Here is a 17500-nt window from a genome sequence, read left to right as displayed (position 1 = left end):
TGAAGAAGGCTTCAATGACAACCATTTATGGATCATCTCCCTCTCCCAAGGATTTCAAAATCTTTCCAAATCTCGAGAAGACACTGTTGTATAAGGCGCATTAGAAACCAAAGCCACTAACAATTCCTTGGTATGGAATTGTCAAGCAAGAACACAGACACCGTAATTCTTATTAAGAATTAGTGTTGCTATATACATACATACATATATATGTATATGTGTATATATATATATATATATATATATATATATGTATATATATATATATGTATATATATATATATATACATATATACATATACATATATACATATATATATACATATATATATGTATGTATATATATATAATATATATATATATATACATATGTATATATGTATATAGCAACACTAATTCTTAAACGACAGACCTGACTATATATATATATATATATATATATATATATATATATATACTTACATACATACATAATTTTATATCTACATATACTGTGTGTTATAAACTAAAACGCGAATGTATAAGTATGAGCGCAGACTAAATATGCTATTTAATGTCCTTTGAGTTTGTGAAACAGACGAAAACTAGTTAATAGGTATTTCTCTATCATTCCAGCAATAATATTCAGTTTGGACTTTATGTTCAACTACACTATTAGAAAAATAGACTAAAATTTCAGGAACACACTTCCATATCAACATGAAAACAGGGTATAATTCTACAATAAATTTTCAGTAACTTGTTTCATCGCGCAATACTTTCTTTGGCAGATATATTACGGAATTATACAGAAGACGTGTTACAATATCGTTTTCTTGAGTTACAAGTATGACAGATAAGTTACTAATACAAAGAGAAACAAAATACACGTCTATTTATTATTGCAATAAATTGAATCAAAGAGGCAGACAAGGGAAGGTACAAATCTGCGCATGAAATCGTTTATGTACCTGAACTTCATTAAAAAGTTTCATTCTGTCGTTCTTGGTACTGAAAGTAGAAAAAAAAAATCTACACGATGATTCACCGGTATAAAAAAGAAAAAAACATGAGAACATCTTATATTGTTGAAGCATATCTGACAACAAGGGAAACCTCGGTATATTTAGCTTTTTCCCAGCAATATATAAATCATCAAACTAATGTCAAAATACACACCGTAGCTGCACAGAGGATCGATCTGTTTTTATCTAATTTTCTTTAGAGTAACCCAATACTCTGATTTTCTGGATTGATTGATTTAAATCAATCAATCCAGAAAATCATAGTTAACCCTCTGCAATTTTTGTTATGGTCTCGTAATATTACATACTTCCACGTTCTTTCTTTGAAACTGTAAAATTTATCCAATTTCAGAAGTGGACAATGTGGCTACCATGGTTACTCGTCGAGTAACCATCGAGATGACAGGACATCCAACAGCAAAATTCTTCGGAATTCAAATTTTCTTCCAAATTTGTCTTAGGAAATCTATAAAAAACCTAAAAGATGGGCCGGAGGTATATAATGATTGATAAGACTGTTTGGACAACATAATTATCTTTCTCTTTAAGCAGTATTAATGTTTCCTATGTTGAAACGATCCGGTTCCAAGAATGAACTCGTATGCGTTTTCCACCCGACGCCTAAACCTTAATATAACAATTCTTTTATCATTATATTACTTTTGTGAGTAAGTTAAAAGCAAATTCTGTCAAGCAAAATTATAAAAGTGCAGTATGACCATTTTCGAACAAAAACAAAGTAGGGACGCACACAATATCTATTGTACTGTACATGTATTAGTAAACAATTCAATGATGACGATAAAGTTAGCTATCTAGCAATGCATACACATATAGATGCATACATACATACATACATGCGTACGTATATACATATATATATATATATATATATATATATATATATATATATATATATATATATATATATATATATATATATATAGTTGTGTGTGTGCTTTTGAGGAAAGTTGGAGTAATGTATTAACCACAACAAATAATAGCTAATCTAGTAGATAGAAACATTAACTATGAAATAACATTACGGAACCGGGGCAGAAAAAGAGAGTGGTGGGTTACAGCTAAATTATTAAATGATACCGTAAAAGCAATAAAATCATCTAAAAATAACACTTACACCTACAAATGATTTGAATGAAAAACGGCGCATACAAATAATAGCATAATAACATCATGCAACGCAAACAAAGGTAAAACGAAAAGAAAACCTGCGCATACCACAAATGACGTGACGATGTTTGTATAGTCAGATGCCAGCGAGTATGTTTTCCCCGGACTTACATCACACGGTTCCAAGAAAGACCATCGAATTTTTGGCCCATTAAAGGATGTGGGCCATTTCTATTTATAATATTTCCTTTCTTTCCTTTGTTTTAAAGTTTGTAGAAACAAACCACATATGATTGTTTGCGTGCGCGCATTGCTAAATCAACTGATGTGGAATAATTCTTGATTCAGCTGTGATGTGATAAAAATGGTAATGAATTGTCTTGTTTCTCTCTGGGGCACTAATTTTAGGTTGAATTATCCTTATCATCATTATCACTACTATTATTACTTAAATGGACTACAAAGTATATTTCCAGACGTCCTTGGCGTTCGACGTAAGGGATTTATTTAATAACACGAAATGTAAAAGAAAATAAATCTAAATTTGTACGAGGAAATGGGGAAACACACACACAAATGTGCCAAAACGTTTACACCATGCTAGAATAGACGTAGTTCCCTCGTTACACAAGATTCGTCCAATAAAAGAGAAAAGTAATCAAATGGTCTAGATACAGGTGAATCTTTCAAGTTTCCCCAAATTCCTGAGGTTTCCCATAACCATAAATTTTGCAACTGTGAGAAAACACTGTTAATCTTAACCTCCCCCCTCTTCCCAATTCCGAGTGTGGGCACCACCATCTACTTGCTAGACCGGAACCTGTTGTGAGAAGCAATGCAGTGACCGCGCGGCTTACGCCCTTTACTCTTTCACGCAACGAAGTCAGAGCTCTAGTTGAGCATCCTCTGAGGAGCCTTGGAATCTCCCGTCCCCTACCCCATCTGACGTAGGACTCGGCAACAGGGCTGTACTGGGAAGCGCGGGTGATTCATAGGAAGTGCCAGTCTGAGTAATTTTAACAAAATTCACCAGTAAAGGATCCTCTTGTCGTTGGAATTGCCTCGGATGTTACAAATGCATTCCTGTGCATGGCAGGACTTGTATCCTTCACATATCGTAGATCCAGTCTGACCAAGCAGGTATACAAAGCGGTCGCGGTTTTTCGACACTCGTGGTTTTAAAGTGATTACTTGTGTCTATATATGTTAACGTGTGGTTTATACGAGACAGTGACTACATATTAGGAGGATATAATGTGAAGTGATAAGTTTAAACCGAAGTTGTTATTTTAATCAATAAACAGAAAACGTGAAATATTCAATACTAAAGTTTCTTCTGTGTTATTTATTCATAAAAAAAAAAACACTACGAATATAAAACTATTAAAACAAATGCATCAATAGAAAATATTTTTGTTATATGCGGAAGTGTTTAAGTGATTATAAGTTTTTGTACCCAAGCCTTTATGGACACAGTGTTAAAGAGTTGAAAAGAAGTATGAAACGTGCATAGAAGCATATAATTAAGTGTTTAACGTCAAGCATGATAAATGTGTTGAATTGCTTGGAATTTGTTTTCGAATGACATGAGAATTAAGTTGTCCATAATCTCTCTCTCTCTCTCTCTCTCTCTCTCTCTCTCTCTCTCTCTCTCTCTCTCTCTCTCTCTCTCTCTCTCTCTCTAATCACCTTCATACAATCAAACATACATTCTTAATCTAGAGCATAAAATAAAAGGAAATGGAGGATCACAGCGTAAAATGTACTGCCAACGGGTTGAGGGACACGGTACTAAGAATTTCACAATGTTTTCCTATTTGCAATGCAAGAACAAACAATTGTGGAGCACTGAGCATACATTCTATAATCTATCTAAAAGATAGGATCCATGAACCCTATAATTTGTCAATAAAAAAGAAACGAGGTTGAAAACAGTATGTTAAAAATGTTGGATGGTGTCTCTTCATTCATGTGCTTGTCTGCAGATGGAGGACGCTGTTTCACCAATTATATTTATAACTATTTATTCCTCAAAATGTAACTTAGAGACAGAAATATCAAATGACCAATAAAAGCAAATGGTAATTATTATACACAATTGCCAATTCTCTGAGAACATCACGATCACATTCTTACTCTTAGGGATCAGAACAATCACTTTCTGGAAACTTAAAACTCATATACAAATGGAAAAACCATTAATTCCATTAGAATGACTATTTGTAAACAAAAGTCCCCTAAATCTATTTTGGTTGCGTATTTAGGGATTGATGATGTATTGTGTGTGTTGAAAAGTTTATTCCACAGCAAGACTGCTGACAGACATTATTCAGTATGAAATTCCCACACCACACTCACATCACAAAAAAATATTTTGATCAATAACATTATGTTGTCATGAGATACACCAAAATATATCTATGAGCGTCAGGTACCATCAATATCATAACCACTACAACTATTGATATTACAACTGATGAGAAGGAAATGGTGATAAAACATCTATTTCTCTTACATACCCAAACTAGAGTAGGAATTAAAATTTTTTGCATGCAGAAAATAGCAATGCAGCATACCCATCATTTAATTTTATAAAATAAAATAATACACGGCAAAATCATATCAATTAATTCTATTCGTCAAGGAACACCTTAGATATCCAGAAATGCAGCGTAATCTGAAATTATATCAAAGTTGTGCGATTATGTAACTAAGCTGAATACAAAGATGTTTCCCATTTTTAATACTTTATTGCAAAATGAAAATGTTTGTCTAAATTGTAATATACGTTTTAATTTATTACTACCACACACTATATATATGTATGTATGTATGTATGTGTATATATATATATATATATATATATATATAAATATATATAAAGCAGCCCTTGTCCTCCTCTTACTATCGAGATGATGCCAATACACACGATACGAATTAATTCAGCTACGATGGTCGAGGTGACCAAAGGAAATACTAAAATATGACAATCAAGTAAAGGTATGAATGTGGAGAAAATCGATAGATATTATTGGTCTAATGTGACACAACAAAATGGTCATGACTTTTATCGTGTCATGATAATTCCTGAATATTCTCTTCTCACCCTAGGCCCTACTACACAATTATGATTTCTGAATTTTAGAGATATTTTCTTTTTTTAAAGTTCCCCTACAAAATATTTACAAGCCAAGAAAACAGAATTTTTCTTTTTGTTAGGTATGTGGCATTTGATTTTGTAAAATATGATACCTAATACCAGCATTGGCCTTTTCCTCTTTGGCTAAAAGAATCAACCAGAGATAAAATAATAAGAGCTTATTCTTCATATATATATATATATATATATATATATATATATATATATATATATATATATATATATATAAATATATATATGTGTGTATATATATACATATATATATATATATATATATATATATATATATATATATATACACATATATATGTAACATCTTATGACGCAAACTTCCTTTATGTTAAACAGGTTGACATACGTCTCGGTCTTTAGTTTATATATCAATGATCTATTTCAACGTTATTACTGATCTTAAAATATTTAAAATTTTCTATTTATTACTTATATATAAATCAGTTTATTTGCTTTTTCCTTTTTTCACTGGTCAGCTTTCACTTGGCACTCTCCCTTTCCAACCACGGCTATAGACTGGCTAATAATATTAAAGGTGATGATGATATATGATGATGATGATAATAATAATAATGATAATAATAATAAATAATAATAATAATAATAATAATAAAAATAAAAATAATAATCATAACAATATTAAAAACAATAATCATCATCATCATCAACTACTGCCACGCCTATTGACGCAAAGGGCCTCGGTTAGATTTCGCTCGTCGTCTGTATCTTGAGTTTTTAAATCAATACATCTTCATTCGTCATCTATAACACGCTGCATAGTCCTGAGCCATGTAAGACTGGGTCTTCCAACTCTTCTAGTGCCTTGTGGAGCCCAGTTAAAAGTTTAGTGAACTAATCTCTCTTGGGGAATGCGAAGAGCATGCCCAAACCATCTCCATCTACCCCTCGCCATGATCTTATCCACATATGGCACTCGAGTAATCTCTCTTATAGTTTCATTTCTAATCCTGTCCTGCCATTCAACTCCCAATATTTTTCCCGGGGCTTTGTTCTCAAATCTACAAAATCTGTTTAATATTGTTTCATTGTCATACCAAGATTCATGTCCTACAGTAAGACTGATCTCACTAATACGATATATAGCTTAATCTTTATATGTTATTTTCAGGCGATTTGATTTTCAAGTTTTATCTAACCTGGCTATTGTCTATTCTTTTTTTAACCTTTCATTAAACTCCAATTCTTCTGTTGTTATAACAGATTCATCTCTCTTTCTGATGGGTATATGCCTCTCTCCTTTGCCCCAATAGAGATTTCATTAATAATTCAATGAACAATTCTTACACCATAGCCAATCCTTGAATTCATAGCTTTGTCAACCTCATCTGATTTCCTGTCTAACTATTCTTTCCAATCATTCCTGGCTTCTCTCTCTCTCTCTCTCTCTCTCTCTCTCTCTCTCTCTCTCTCTCTCTCTCTCTCTCTCTCTCTGTGTGTATATATATATATATATATATATATATATATATATATATATATATATATATATATATAAACAGGAAGAATGTTACCCATTACAATGACATTTCGATTATCAAATTCCCTATTATCCAGGATAACACTATAAGATAAACACTAGATGAGCTTTACTTAATTGAATAAATATCTAACAGTAATATCTACATCCTGTAAGTCACTAACTTATTTACAACAAATGCATGATCCAGCAGTAATGAACTACCACAAGTAGTATTCCTCTTTTAAATTTGTCTTTTACATGTGAGGTACATGTTTTATTTATGCCAATATTAACTTCATAAATGTTTTATAACCAAATAATTGAATTTCCCATGGTTAATCTTTAACTATCTGATCTTGTTAGGGACCTCTCCACTCTACGTTGCGCTCTCCAAAGTCTTCACTGAATGGAATATGTTTGTTGTCACTTCAGAAGACAGATCAAGCAAGTATCGGTCATATCTAAAGATAATATCGATCAACATATTCTTTAGTACAGAACTCCTTGATCTTCAAATTATATTTGGTAACTGGCCTCAATGGTTTGGGGAGGTTAAAACACAACCATGATACGTGGGGAACTACAAATGACGCACTATATTCAAAGCATCAAGAGGTAAATTCCCTGATTTTTCCCCGGATTAATGCAGGATTTTCCTAGTTTCTTAACCTGGCTCCTGATCATAATATCTGAGTATACAAAAACACTCAAGTTTCTATCATCGAAATCACCCAGCAACTATGATAATTACAAAAGAACCAGTTATATGAAGAATGATCCATTATTCTCTACAAAGTTCTCGGTTGGAAAATTAATCCTTAATGATATACAAATCTAAATGTAGTGTACAAGAGGGTTATCACCCAAAAGTTCCAAATTTCCCACCAGTCTGTGGTGTCGCAACTGGGCCGTCCCGCAGCAACTGACTAAACCTGGACATCGTAATTTTGAGTGAAGTCCTTATTTATATCAACCATCTTTTAATGCTTCACCAAGAAAAGCAACCTTTTTTTTTTTTTAATAGGCTAAATAAAAATCTTAGAATTCCCGCGCAACTCACTGATAAGATTATATCCTGTCTATTTGCTGAGCTCCTCTCATGGAGTAACAGGGGCATCATTTGTTGAAGTTTCACTTCAAGGGTCACCGAGTTAGTCTGCACAAAGCATAGGAAATAGTTTTTATCCATAATTTGAATTTATAACAGGTGCTCCGCTCTTTTATCAATGTAGATCAGCCTGTAGCCTTCAACTAAATTCGGTCGTAGAATCTGCAACATCTTTTTGGTAAATCCCTTGCGCCAAACACAAATAAACACGAAATGAAATAGTGATGCTAAATGAAATGAGAAAATCAAATAAACTTTGCAAATAAATCTAGTTAATGATCTAAACCAGTCCTATACCTTACAAGAAAAAAAGCTTTAAAAATAGTTATGAAAAAGTACCTTTACTAAAGTACAAATCTGATGATTTTCTGGTATAGAAGCGGATATCCTCATAGCGTAAATAACTCTAAGGCGCTCGCAATCTTTAACGTCAATCCCGCGGCGGAAAAAAAGAAACTATTTTTTTTCGGGGGGGGGGTGTTGGCGTCACATCCACTAAGGGTTTTCCGAAATCCTATTTATGAATATCTTCAAGATACAAATGGCTCATATAGATAACAAATATTACGTAAATCAAGTTACGATAACAGCATGGATATAGGGCCCATTACATATACGGCACACTACATCATTCTATATATTCAAACAATAAATATTTAAATATATCTCACTGGAAATGTTTGACTAAATGTAAAAAAAAACTTTATTGGCGACTAAATGAAATTGGAAGTGGTTGAATTTTAATAAATTTGATAAATCTAATATATCAAAGAACTCTACCATAAGCAAATTCACGTTAGCATACAATATCTTGTATTGCTTAACCAAATAATCAAGAAAAAATTAAATGTTTCCCGAAATTATAAAAAAAAAAAATGTATAATGTATCAAATCACAGGTTCATACGAATATTGCTGTATTTTACAAAACACAAGATGACTTTAGTTTTGGCTAAGCAATGTGTATTTATACTATGATACATCAAACCAAATAACTTTCCAAAAAAAGATGTTGGCTTTTTAATCACAATGGCTATTATTACAAAAGAATTTTCAAACCGTATCGTTATATACTCTGAATTTCTAAAGAATTCTCAAATTTTGGAAAAACATTGGAATTATCCACAATTGCACTTCTTAAGAAGATGGAAAACTCTTCTCATATTCTGCAAATAAAGAAGATAATGCTTATTTAACTGATTAATAGATTTGTGGAAAAAATCTGGTTGTCTTTCGTTTCTGAAAGCCCTCAAAGTTTCTTCCTCTTTATACAGATTTTAAATTATATTTTCAGGCTCATAGAATGTGGAAAATAACTGAATCTCTCCTCTCATTTTTCTTTAAACTGTCAAAAAAAATGAGAGAGAGAGAGAGAGAGAGAGAGAGAGAGAGAGAGAGAGAGAGAGAGAGAGAGAGAGAGAGAGAGCACCAAATCAAAATTTCAAGAGGGTATCTGGACATCGTAAAGCTAAAAATCACGAGAGAGAGAGAGAGAGAGAGAGAGAGAGAGAGAGAGAGAGAGAGAGAGAGAGAGATTCTTGAGGAGTAATAACATACCCATGAATCTATGCACAGTATCGAAGGGCCGCAAACAAGTGTACTTGAAAATTAAAGAGCTGCCACTGTCCAATCATTTCATATAAAAAATACCATATTGGTATGATTGAACTGTGAAAAAATTCTAAGCATTCGTATAGTTCCAAAAGAAGCAGAGGAAGACGATGACAGGCTGCACCTTGGCTTGCTACACATATGCTGCCAAGTTTTATACGTTTCTGGACAAAAAGTCATTACTCCAATACGTATAGTCTGCCCTTTTCCAAAACTTTCCTAGTTTAGCTTTTGTTAACCTAATTCGGTATCTCAAGACGCATATATTCCATTTATCATCTCGGTTTTATTTTCCAAACAGCACGATTAAATTCTTGATTCTACCTCTTTTCTCTTCACACATATCCATCTATTAATGGAAATTTAATTGGCTACTGTAATTGGATAATTCATATGTCCTTGCTCGCACTATCGTACAGAAACAACGTAAATATCTCTGCTTAACTCCCACAAAGAGCTCTTGACAACTTAACACCTTCCATTTCCTCTTAGCTTCCTTTTACTACCTCTTAAACTTCTCTGAGAAAAAGTCTTCTTGCTGCTTTTCACGTCTAGTCTGTGATACCTGTAATCTTTCTTCTACCATCGATGCTAACCGTAATTTTGATTGTAAATTCTCCGTGAAAAATACTGTTCTCAGCCGTATTCCAGTAAAATACAAGCGGCCGTAAATTTTACCCTACTTTGTTATTATCTTTCACGGGTTGGTGACTCCTTAACGTTAATATATCCGTTTTGAAAACAGTAAATGCCTGGCAACATTTATTTTAGGATTTTTGCCGTTTTTTTTTTTTTTGCGGTAATCTTATAAGTGTAACATCTATAGGGCGAACTTTCATCCTTTGAAAAGGAAGACGTGTCTTAATTATCTGTTCGGTTCAGAGCAGTTGCTCATCAGGGGTAGCTTTAATCCTTACTAAAATGTTCAATCTTCTTACATTTTTCGTTTTTACGATTTCCTATAAAAATCCAGCAACCACTGACTAAAACAAAGAACTCTTGCTTTACATCTAGGACTACACAACCATCGTTCTGTTCATACTATAATACATAGTTACCCTCTTTTATAATTTACCTTTTGTATACCCCACACTCAATTCTTTGTAAAAAAAAAAAAAAAAAAAAAAAAAAAAAAAAAAAAAAAAACTCCATTTAAGGAAAAAGTATATATAAACATGTACACAAACACACACACACACACACACACACACACACATATATATATATATATATATATATATATATATATATATATATATATATATATATATATATATATATACAGCCGTTTCTAGTCCACTGCAGGGCAATGACATGTATGGGCTTTGGCCAGTTTTCTCCACTACGCTAGCCACTGTGAATTGTTGATGGTGGGATATTTTCGTCTGATCGCTCACAGCAGACTAACCTAATATGTGTGGCTCTTACTAGTACAGCTTTGCTGATCATGATGATACACAAACCCTTTCATACACCTACAAAGAAAGCTTATCGGCTTCTTAAATATCCCAGGCATTCGAGCCTCCAGGATACAGAAGCGTCTTCCTCTCCACTTCACCTATACGAAACTTACTAGAATGTGACCAAAGTCTATATATGTTAGGTCTGGTCATGGACGGGGATTAAGCCGCTAGAGCCTTCGGGGTGACGTATGCTGGCGGCTTATTTCACCTCTCACCTGGGTGAAGTGGAGTTCCTCCATACCTGTTAATCGTTTGGATCATTTAATTTCCTGTCTTACCTCTACGAAAAAAAAAAATATTTCAAAATGTCTGAAGTATGTGCTGTTTTTGGTTGTTATAGTAGAGGGAAATAAGATAAAGATATCTATTTCTAACGCCTCGCAAAAGATAAAACACTTCAAAAGATATGGGTACGCCTCTGTCACAGCGAATTAGAACTTACCTTTACATAGTGATGTTTCTTTACCTGAAAGCCAACATGATTCAGATGTAGTGGGCAATGAGAAAACTTTATCATAGGGTTCATTGCACAATAAGGAACATGATAATCCCTCTGAACCCGCGGAAAATTATACAACACTAGAGAGGGAACTCTGCCTTTCAGCCATGACACTTGCAGCATTCGATGATATCCAGGAAGAGCATTCTTTAGACATGCCCTTTCAGGAGGCTATGGGAAAATAGGTTGTATTGTAAGAAAATTCCTTCAGTAATTTTTATTAAGAACAGTAATTGAGTCAGATGAGAGAACCTGAATAGAAAAGATTTCTAAATCCCAAGGAGCACTTGTTCATCCCAGTGATGAATACAATAATAAACAATTAGAAAAGATGGAGAGGACGGTATTAAAGACTAACAATTGAGCCATTGAGAAATTGTAGAGGGATATTAAAAGTTTTGTTGATTTACCAGAAGAGTTCACTGTGCACCGATATTTTAGAACACTGGTTCAAAACAGAACGGTTAAAACTGTCAAACGTTTAAAGTAATGTGAATAAGATATAAGTGAACTTTGTATTATTAAATTCCAGTGTCCTTATATTGTATATCTATTATCACATATATACCTTATAAACGAAGTTTTCCATATCCTTTTCTAATTTCCCTTTAAATGAATATCTGGTTTTATTAACTCACAAGCTATTGATGATTGATTATTGTAGGCAATTTTGATTAAATAATTTTCAGTCGGACATTTCTATATTTTTTCTATAGAACTAAAAACACAATTCTAAGCCGTCATTCTAGAAAACAATGAAACTGAAGTAGAAGAAAAGGATTGAGATATAATTTGTCTTTACTGGTAAGGACTACAAGGTTTTCTGATGATCTGTCAAAGAACTTTATTTCTTCACACCTACTTGTAAAGCCATTAAATGCCGATACAGATGAAAAAAGGATTTCCAATGGAGGATTGGAAAAACGGGGTGGGTTTGGAATTTAGAAATTCGTAGGATATTCTGGTTACCTTTGAGTCTTTTAGAGACATGCTAATCCGTCTTTTACTAGACCAGATAAAAGAAACATCATCTACGAAAGGCAAGAAACCCAAATCTGTACGAAATAATATAATTCAATTACACAGGAGAGGAAAATAGAGAGTTAAGTATTTCATTCCCATATAAGTTAATGGCGGCACGTACCCGAGATGCCGCCAGATGACGTCAGCACTTGACCGCGGGTTGGTGCTTGACCAGACACATATATAGACCTTGAATGCGACCATCTCCCTCCGAATTGTTCTTTTTAACTAGCCTTTGTTGTTTACTTCTATGTGAGTGAAATATTTCAGAAAATGCTAACACACACACACACACGCATTTATACTGTGTATATATTTATACATATATATATATATATATATATATATATATATATATGACACACACACATATTTTATATATATATATATATATATATATATATATATATATATATATACTGTATATATATATTACATGACAAAATTCTTGCTGTAATGTAACGTAAACAATGCAAGTAAAATTAATTGCAAAATACTCATCAAATAACAAAATAATAAATTAATTATATAAAAGTTCTTAATCATTTGTAGTCCATTAAAATATTATTCTCCTTGATAATGGTGATTACTCTTCAATATACTTTTTTTTTTTGCAGGTACCAAACAAGTAATAAGTACTGAGTTTTGCAAGGATATCAAATAAAGTGAAAAGTGTGTTCTAGGAAAAGAATTTCTAATGTCCAAATCTTTATAATTATATTTCAGACAGTTTACTATGTTGACTCATGCTTTGCAAATATCTTGAGTGAAGAAAAAGTAAATTGAAAAGCGAAGTTTTATTGTTGTTTGTTTATACATTTAATCAAACTAGAATCACGTTCTTACAAACCTCTTAAAAAGGTTAAGTCTTCAATTGTTATTCATAACTTCAATCATAATACGTAAAACATTATACTTGCTGTATATGGATAACAATGGCTCCATAATCAGTTCTTCAGTGAACGTCAAAACCTTTCTAAAAATTTCTGGCTCAAGAGAAACTTCACCCTTTAATACAAAAGAATCAGGTGACCCTTAGATTTCACCTGAGAAATATTAAGGTGATTACAATTTCGATCTTTACAAGATTAAATAAGCAAAGAAATTGAAGTACCCACTTTCTCGGAAGTTCATAGTATAGTTCGGTCGTAAATTCTCATCAAAGTGGCATCTCCCAAAGTAATCTTTAGTCTGGACGAGATCTCGATCACTTCGGAGATCGACATGGACAGAATTATGGATAGCAACCCAACGGCCAAGCGTTCGACAGAACACCTGCTAGGTTCGAAACGAAGCTTGTCTGAGAGTCAGGCATTCTCAAATTTTTCTTCTGACTCCCCAAAGAAGAATTTTTTGATTAGGAGTGCGAGTGTCATTGCTGCCGTTAGCACATCTCCTTCGGAGGATTATGCTGATTCACAGAAAGGTGTAGGGACAAGCTCACTGCCTCTGCTGCCTTTACTATCGCCAATCACCCTAAAGTCTGAACCCACCTCTCCACGTAGGTCACCCTCAGAGCAAATGGACATGGGCCGGTTTTCTCCACCAAAGAAGAGGGCTAAGCGTCACAGCATCAGCTTTCCAATGAAGCAAAAGCTTCCTTCACCTGTGCGAATCTGCAGCACTGACAAAGAGGTTGTTGACTTGACCCAGGTTAAGGAAGTTCAAGATCACCCTGAGGATCTATCTCGCCCTCGAAGTACATTAGCCAGTCGACGAACTCCTCCTCCACCATACCCGGTCGAGCTTCAAATTGACATTAAAAAGGTAAAAAAGACGTTCATAGGTGAAACAGTGAAAGAAAATATAAGAGGGGATAATACAGGAATCGAAAAGGAGAGAAACAACGACTTCAAACGCAGTATTTCTTCGTCATCTGAAATACTACCAATAGTAAACGACAAAAATATTCTAGGTGAGTTTTCTTTCATCTTTTATTTGTGGGGATGGTAAACAAAAAACATATTTTATTCTATGTAAAGTTTACTTAGCTTACATTATGAATTTAATTAATTTAAGAGAAGCTTTCAGAATCTTATTTTCAAATTACAAAGTTTATTTCATATACCATAAAATTTATATACACGTAACACATTAATATACGAATATTTCATAAACATTATATATCAGACAAATTGTACACTAATAATGTGACCACTAATTTGCAATGAGGTCTTGTGTATGATTAAACACTATTTAATATCAATAATGGCCAGATGGAAAGATCTGACCTCAAAACCTTGTAATGTCGTCTCTAAATGTCAGAAATTTAACCAAAGTAAGCAAAAACCGCAAAGAAAATATACTAAAATTATCATCGTTAGTAAAAAAAATAGTAGTGACTTCATAACACTTACACAAATCGTTCGTAATGTAGAAAAATGTGTAGTAATCAAATGCAATAAAAGTTATCCCAATTATTTTTAATATTATGAAACATTTCATGTGTCTTATGCACTCGATTGCATAATTCAACAGGTTACTATACCAAAGTTTTAGAACAACACCCTTGATAAATAAAAAAGAAAAAAGTATACACTTTACAAGACCCTTTATGAGGTTGACAGGAAACATTACTTCAAATGTGAAATGCAGCATGTGCACAGAATTAAGAAAAAAAAAATAATTGGTCTATTTCATAATGATCTACTTCATCAAAAACATCAATAGATCGGGCATTGGAAAAATCAAAAACAGATTTTACGAGCGCCACTTTTCAGTTACGGAACAATTGTAATTCATATGTTTTACCAAAACAAATAAAACTAGGACACAGAGAAAAACATTCTTCTAATTCAAACAAGTTTCATTATACTAGCATGTGAATTATATCAAATTTATCATTTCCCTTCAGTTATTGGAAATTAACCCAATCTAGCAATACTGCAACATTAATCTATCAAGGCAGTTAGTTACCAGATAGCGTTGTGTAGCAAACCTATAACCTTCAGATGAGGAGAGAAAGTAATGGGAACCTTGAAAAAAACCCTGATGGCAACCTATTGGTGATACGCCAACTTGCGTAATGTTCCGTCTTACGAATTAATCACTTATACCTATGACTCGTACTGACTCCCTGTGCAGATGCAAAACCTCATCTGGTATTTTTTTTATGAATTATGAATATATCATATAAAATTCCACATTACATAATTTTTAGACATCTAATTTTCCTGGCATTGAACGGTTATCACAAGTCAGTTACAGGTATTACTTAAGTTTATCTTTAAATATAACTTTTGTTTAACTTTGTTAAGAATCCTTACTGAAGCACTTTGTATCCTCAACTATATTCAAATTATTCACGAACACTTCATGTTCTTATAATTTACTTCTCATTAACATCATAAAGAAAATACAGAGTAAAATCATTTACCATTTTAAACATTCAGTTCTGCTTTCTTTGTAAATTCACTGCCATTCTTGACTGAGCAACAGATAATAACTTTATATATCACCTGTAGAATGAAATATAAATAGAATTTTGCTCGTAGTTTTCTAAACTTTCGCCAACACTTTCAACGAGTTCTGAATGAGGCCAGTTCTAAAACATCCCAAGAAATAACAAAGATAGAACCAAAATCTTATAACATCCGTTCTTGCTTCAGACTTTTTTTCACATTTCAATCTTTCTATGGTGTAGCATCTTGTACATTAATTCCATGTTGCAATACGAGAACTGGTTACATGCAATACCCTCACACGACAACGTTTCTTTGTTAGAGTTCCTACAGACCATGTGTATCATACACATGGATGATTGGCATCCATCTTCAACGGAAATGCCATAAAAACGACTCCCAATAACAAGTGACCGCTATGCTATGCTGTCGCTTCCTCCCTTGGTATACCCAAGGAAAATGACCACAAGGTATAAAGAAATGCGGGAAGAAAGTCATAGAGAAAAAATTAACTTAAGTGAAGACACGACACATTGCAACATGCGACCACAAGTAAGTATGAAAGGATTCTCTTTCGGAATTAATGCCGTTACTTTTTCTCATTAGGAGAGCTGACTTTCAACTTTGAACTTCAATAAAAAAAAAGTTACTTATTTTACTCTGTAAGGTAAACCTGAACAAAATAATTATTTAGCTTATCTAACCGAGGATAAGGATGAAGAAAAAGAAGATATGCGAGTTTCTTATTCGTGTTACTCTAGAAGTCACATTTCCTACGGATCTGTTTACCCTGATAGACCCCTCAGGATCGTAGCCTTCTGCTACCCAAACTAAGATTTCAGATTAGATGATAATAATAATAATAATAATAATAATAATAATATACTACCAGGCATAAAATATCATACCATTAACCACCCAATTGGGTAACTAGTAACTGTTAGTTGTTCCGAGACACGAATGAGACCCAAGAATGACTAAGTAACAATTAGAGATAGGGATACAACACCGACACTATTGTCTCACATGACGTAATTCAATAAGGTTAATAAGCCTTTTGATTACCCAATCATCCCTAACTTATTCCATTTATGAAACTAAGTCACGTTAAAATACTGTATGCTATCTGATGAGAGAGAGAGAGAGAGAGAGAGAGAGAGAGAGAGAGAGAGAGAGGTGGGGAAGACTGTGTGGAGGCTATGAAAATCGACAGGTTAAGCTAATAAAACAATGAAATATGAGTCTTTAGATATCATTTCACTTCACACTACTATTGCGTATAGAATCACTCAATGAACAAAATTGCAAGCTTGTGAGCGTAAATCAATATACTCCGTCATTGTATTTGTACTGTACCCTGATTCACCTGTTTGAAAACCTCGGGTGTGTGTGTGTATACTTGTTTAATCTTTCATTTGTGAGGGGTTCAGGCAGTACACAATGTCGTCAAGAAAAAAAGGCCAAACTACTGCCTCAACCGTTTCTTTAGTTATCTTCTAGGAGAAAATTTTCAATAGCTTTATAATTATCTACACCATTTTCATGTTAAAAAAAATATATCTTCAAATAACTACATTAGAGACAAAGAATGAAAACAATCAGTAATTTA

At 33.1% G+C, this 17500-nt stretch overlaps 2 protein-coding genes across 10 annotated transcripts in view; one reads left to right on the top strand and one right to left on the bottom strand.

The window, feature by feature from the left end:
* LOC137616392 (defense protein l(2)34Fc-like) overlaps nucleotides 1–17500 on the bottom strand; it is a 1552671-nt gene that overhangs the window by 757918 nt on the left and 777253 nt on the right. The gene's annotated exons all lie outside the window — the stretch shown is intronic.
* LOC137616391 (nuclear factor interleukin-3-regulated protein-like) overlaps nucleotides 13495–17500 on the top strand; it is a 177042-nt gene continuing 173036 nt past the window's right edge. The window contains exon 1 of the mRNA XM_068346093.1: nucleotides 13495–14405. Within this exon, the coding sequence (XP_068202194.1) occupies nucleotides 13715–14405 (691 nt within the window). The 5' untranslated portion in view covers nucleotides 13495–13714. The remainder of the gene's footprint in view (nucleotides 14406–17500) is intronic.

The sequence above is a fragment of the Palaemon carinicauda genome, chromosome 22 (assembly GCF_036898095.1).
Source record: "Palaemon carinicauda isolate YSFRI2023 chromosome 22, ASM3689809v2, whole genome shotgun sequence".
NCBI lineage: Eukaryota > Metazoa > Arthropoda > Malacostraca > Decapoda > Palaemonidae > Palaemon > Palaemon carinicauda.
Note: the sequence above shows the minus strand (reverse complement) of the source record. Positions and strands in the feature narration are given on the sequence as shown.